We start from the raw sequence: 5,424 nt of genomic DNA, 5'->3' as shown, positions 1-5,424 counted from the left end.
AAATCTCAGAAGATCTCGTTGGCTTTCGTAAATCAACAAACCCTCAACAATAGCAGGCTTCTCACACTCCAAAATTTCTTATTGAAATCAAGCAAAGAAGGATAAAGGGGCTATTTTCTTCATTAATCCCATTATTTTCATAATAAAACAAGTCAATATGTTCCCATGCTTGGTTCACACAAGATCAAAGAATGATTGGCCTCGGTTCGTGAGTTTTTGTTCATCTCCATTATACCCTTTATTTACATTTGAACTCATCCTATGTGTTTAGCCAAAAAAAAAAAAAAAAAAGAATTCATCTTATGTGTATGAAAATCAGTTTGCCCTCTTTAGAATTCTAGGTTTCAAATGATCTGCTCTTTCAAACCTTTATTAAAGCTAGATCTCATCTTCTTTGAGTGTAAAAAGTCGGAGAAGTTGGGGTTCAAGGGTTTTCTTGTGGGTTTTATAAATGGGTTTTAATGCAACCGTGAGAAGTTTGATAGATCTGAAAGAGACAATGAACCAGAAAAGAGAAAAAGAAAATAGAAAATAAGCAGCATTAACATCTGTTAGTTGACTTATTTAATTAGATAGATGTCAAAAAATTAAAAGAGGCACCTAAGGAACAATAGTATTGTATCTAAGTTTTGCCCTTTATATATATAATCCTTCCAACTATTTTTAGAAATGGCTTANTTGACTTATTTAATTAGATAGATGTCAAAAAATTAAAAGAGGCACCTAAGGAACAATAGTATTGTATCTAAGTTTTGCCCTTTATATATATAATCCTTCCAACTATTTTTAGAAATGGCTTTATTAATTATGTTCAAAGTTATCTATTGGTTGTTTGGTTCAAAAACAAATGGTCACTCATCACTTAGTTTTCATTACCCATCACTCATCACTCTATAACTCATTTTCTATCACTCAATAATAGGAAATATCTCACTCAACCCCTTTGGCACCCATCACTCTGTTATGTTTTCAACCAAAAAAGCTAAAAAAAACTAGGACCCACACACTAACCCAATGTCATAAGACTTTTCTCTCTCCTATTTTTTCTTTTTCCCTGACTCTCATCTTTCACTGCCTCTCCCCTTTGTTTTTCTCTGCCTCTCCTCTTCGTTTTTCCCCTTGTTATTCTCCCAAACCCCTCCACGAACCCAGCGATGGAAATCAAAGTCTGGACCTGCGACACCGATCTCCACCGTCACCCAGCGCTGCCTCCTACTTCGTGGGCATCGTCACCGAGCGCCACAAGATCTCCTCTGACATGCCATGGCAACACAAATCTATGATCATGGAAACGTGCCCTCTCCCGAAGAAGGCTTGAGAGTAGTAAAACATAAGTCAGGGCGACCTGAATAGTGAGCAAAATTTGAGGGTTATTGTAAACTTTGAGAGCTTGATCTGTCACTCATTTCCTTTTTCTTTCTTTTCATAGTGATTTGTATGGATTTTGGATTTTGGATTTCCTTAAGCCTTGTTTATGGATTTTGATCTTAAATTTCTAGTTCATGTTGATTAAATTGAAGTGGGTCTGACTTGATATGTTCTACTCATGATCCATGATAAAAAAAACATTCCCAAAAAAAAAAAAAAAAAATGATCAAGTGGTGTGCGTGAGGAGGTATGAGGTTGGATGGAGTTTTGAGTTTTGGAGTTGTGGTGTGAAATTGATCAGGTTGTGTGTTCACTGAAGGAGCCGTTGATGTTTGTCAAAAGTAGTGTCTGGACGTGACCATTGCTTGATCGTGAGTCCCTCAAATGTGTGTGTAATTACAAAAATGTCATCATAACTCTGTTTTCATAACTTGAAAACACTTAAAATTTGTTTTTATTTTCCATAATTCATCACTCAAAAATCAGAGAATTGAGTGATGGAAACAAAATTGAAAACAAATCCAAACAAACTCTTCTGCTGTGAGACCCACTAGTTTTGAGTTGTAGGTTATGAAAACAGAATGATGGGTGATGGAAAACAATAAATCCAAACAGCCCCCTAAAGTCTAAACAGCTGTAGAATGGATGAGAGGTTAACTGCTTTGACCGAATGTTTGGACAAAGAAATGTTAGTAAAGAAATATTCAAAAGAATCTAAATACTCCTAAAATATATGCTTTGCCGAAAACCTCGTTGAACAAGGTAATAACAGAAACAAGCTTTAATAAATTTTTCTTTTTTAAAATGGTATATAGAAACACGAAATACACATAAAATTAAAAATCGTATACTAATTTTTTTTTTTTTGCTTTAACAAGTTTCGATCAAAAGTGGCTGTATTTGCGCCAAAATCCCTTGTCATTGTGGTTTGACTTCTTCACGTACTAATATAAAACATTCAACCACTACCCACCTGAAAAGAAAACTCAAAAATATCAACAAAAAAAAAAAAAAAAAAATCTGCATTGATTCGAAATTCCAGAAATTCTTTTTTACATACAATTCTTTTTTTATAAGATAGTGGTTACTAGTTGGTTTAATTGATAAAGTACTTCCTATATTTAAAAAGAAAATGATAAAGTCCTTTATTATCAAAGAAAGATCCTGAGATCAAATATAGACCCATGCTAAGGGAGGAGGATCTAAAGGAAGGAGACTCTCTCTTAAATGAACTTTTACTGAACAAAAAAAGAAGAAGAATATATTTGCATTGACATGAAGGTAACTAAAAATTAACCTATTTACTTATCATGCAAAAGTTAACTCCATAATTTTCAGAATTCAAAGAGTTCACAATGTATTAGATCTCACCTACATCAAGAGAAGGGGGTTCTGCAAAAAGAGAGAATTATATTCCATTGAAAAATCCATAAGCTCGATGGACTTTCAATGGATTAGAACAATTTCTTTTTGTAAATGCTAATTTGCATGAACAGGAAGGCAATTAAAGTTAACATATTTACTTATCATTCAGTGTGATGGAAAACAATAAATCCAAACAGCCCCCTAAAGTCTAAACAGCTGTAGAATGGATGAGAGGTTAACTGCTTTGACCGAATGTTTGGACAAAGAAATGTTAGTAAAGAAATATTCAAAAGAATCTAAATACTCCTAAAATATATGCTTTGCCGAAAACCTCGTTGAACAAGGTAATAACAGAAACAAGCTTTAATAAATTTTTCTTTTTTAAAATGGTATATAGAAACACGAAATACACATAAAATTAAAAATCGTATACTAATTTTTTTTTTTTTGCTTTAACAAGTTTCGATCAAAAGTGGCTGTATTTGCGCCAAAATCCCTTGTCATTGTGGTTTGACTTCTTCACGTACTAATATAAAACATTCAACCACTACCCACCTGAAAAGAAAACTCAAAAATATCAACAAAAAAAAAAAAAAAAAAAATCTGCATTGATTCGAAATTCCAGAAATTCTTTTTTACATACAATTCTTTTTTTATAAGATAGTGGTTACTAGTTGGTTTAATTGATAAAGTACTTCCTATATTTAAAAAGAAAATGATAAAGTCCTTTATTATCAAAGAAAGATCCTGAGATCAAATATAGACCCATGCTAAGGGAGGAGGATCTAAAGGAAGGAGACTCTCTCTTAAATGAACTTTTACTGAACAAAAAAAGAAGAAGAATATATTTGCATTGACATGAAGGTAACTAAAAATTAACCTATTTACTTATCATGCAAAAGTTAACTCCATAATTTTCAGAATTCAAAGAGTTCACAATGTATTAGATCTCACCTACATCAAGAGAAGGGGGTTCTGCAAAAAGAGAGAATTATATTCCATTGAAAAATCCATAAGCTCGATGGACTTTCAATGGATTAGAACAATTTCTTTTTGTAAATGCTAATTTGCATGAACAGGAAGGCAATTAAAGTTAACATATTTACTTATCATTCAGAATTTTATTTTATAATCTTCAAATTTAAGTGGGGGGAAAAAAAACTAGTTATTGTCAATGGCGCTTATTTGATTATTTTTCTCTTGTTTCTCCATCTTATAGACATTTAGTTTCTGATGATCCATAGTGTTTCTGAAAATCAAATAATGTGAATACACAATACTATTTCATGCAAAAGGACAACATCAAAATCTGTTTAACACAAACGTAAAATTTCCAAGAAACTGAACCAATATTTATTTAATTTATTTTTTCCCAGACATCTTGAAGATCTTATCATGAATTATATATAACAAAATGGAAAGTTTCAAAACGAACCAAACAACATAGACAAAAAGACTAAATAACAAAAGTGTAATCTGCATGCATGGCAAAAAGCTAGTCTAGAAGAAAAACAACAGAGGCAAAAACCTAATCAACCCTCTTTATATTCAAATTACGCCGAACAATCTAAGCCATTTTATTTCTCCAACAAATACACATAAGAAGAAGAGGGAGATTACAGAAGCAAAGGAAACAGGCCCTTTTTCACCCACCTCACAATGACATATAACACATATAAAACAAATAAATAAAATAAAAAATCACCATACCAAAGTTCAAAGATTCAACGGAGGAAATCTTGCAAGATTATTCAAGAATATCCCAGATTGATCAAATAATAAAATACTAATGATTATAATAACCAAACAGCATAACATTTTTTTTTAAATTGTGCTCTTACTTCCATTCATGCACGTAGATGAATGTTGTTGTTGAATCAACCAGTGATCCTTGCACAATGTGTAATGATGTTGCAACCGCGTCTGTAAGGATTAGCCCTGTGCCTCCTATTACAATTGTAGTAGGAGTGACCGCGGCGACCACATGGGACGGAGTTGGCCCTGAGAGCTCCATAGCTTATGAACCTCTGGCGGCGGCGGCGTCTAAGCATTCGGCTAGGATGAGAATCCATCAACATCTCATTCTCCTCTCCAATGCATTCACCTATTGCACCATCGCATGTGCCATACTTGGTCAGACCCCACCTGCTAGCCTCATGGATATAAGGAGTTGATTCAGCCACCACGACCAATGCAAGGAGGAGGATTATCAAACAAGCCTTAACCTCCATTTTGATCAGGTTCGCGTGTGTGTGTGTGTAAGGTAAAAGAAATTATATTGGAAAGTTTATGAGAGAAAAAGAGAGTTTCTTTGGCTATGCCTGGCCTCTGCTCTACCCTTCTTGTTAGAGAAGGGAGAAGAGAAGGATATAGATTGAAAGCTAGGATGGTTGTGAGGTTCTTGAGATAGAAAAAGAGGAAGAGAGAGTTATGGAAATTTGGAGGGTGGGATTTTTATGGTTATGTTTTCTGTGGTTTAACGCAATTTGGGGTATCCATTTCTTGCTCCTTGTTTTTCTGACTTTTGGTTTTGATTATTTATAATATAGAGATGGCTCTTGTCTGGGGGTGTTTTGTACGATTGGCGTAGCTTTGCCAAAGCTTGGAGAGTGTCTGTATTTGCAACCGCCAATGCCTCTATTTAGAATACGTTACTCAACATGTACAAACAGCTGATGGGATAAATGGTTA

The 5,424-nt window shown here is 33.8% G+C and overlaps 1 protein-coding gene across 1 annotated transcript; it reads right to left on the bottom strand.

Annotated features, from left to right (window-relative positions):
* Positions 1–3,137: 3,137 nt before the first annotated feature.
* On the bottom strand, positions 3,138–5,167 carry LOC112014929 (protein RALF-like 19). Its single transcript, XM_024047311.2, has 2 exons — positions 4,575–5,167; positions 3,138–3,288 (listed from the first exon to the last, which is right to left on the bottom strand). Exon 1 carries the CDS (start codon positions 4,962–4,964, stop codon positions 4,611–4,613), a length of 354 nt encoding a protein of 117 aa, XP_023903079.1. The 5' UTR covers positions 4,965–5,167; the 3' UTR covers positions 3,138–3,288; positions 4,575–4,610.
* Positions 5,168–5,424: the final 257 nt, after the last annotated feature.

The sequence above is a fragment of the Quercus suber genome, unplaced genomic scaffold (assembly GCF_002906115.3).
Source record: "Quercus suber isolate HL8 unplaced genomic scaffold, Cork oak 2.0 scaffold_205, whole genome shotgun sequence".
NCBI classification, from domain to species: domain Eukaryota; kingdom Viridiplantae; phylum Streptophyta; class Magnoliopsida; order Fagales; family Fagaceae; genus Quercus; species Quercus suber.
Note: the sequence above shows the minus strand (reverse complement) of the source record. Positions and strands in the feature narration are given on the sequence as shown.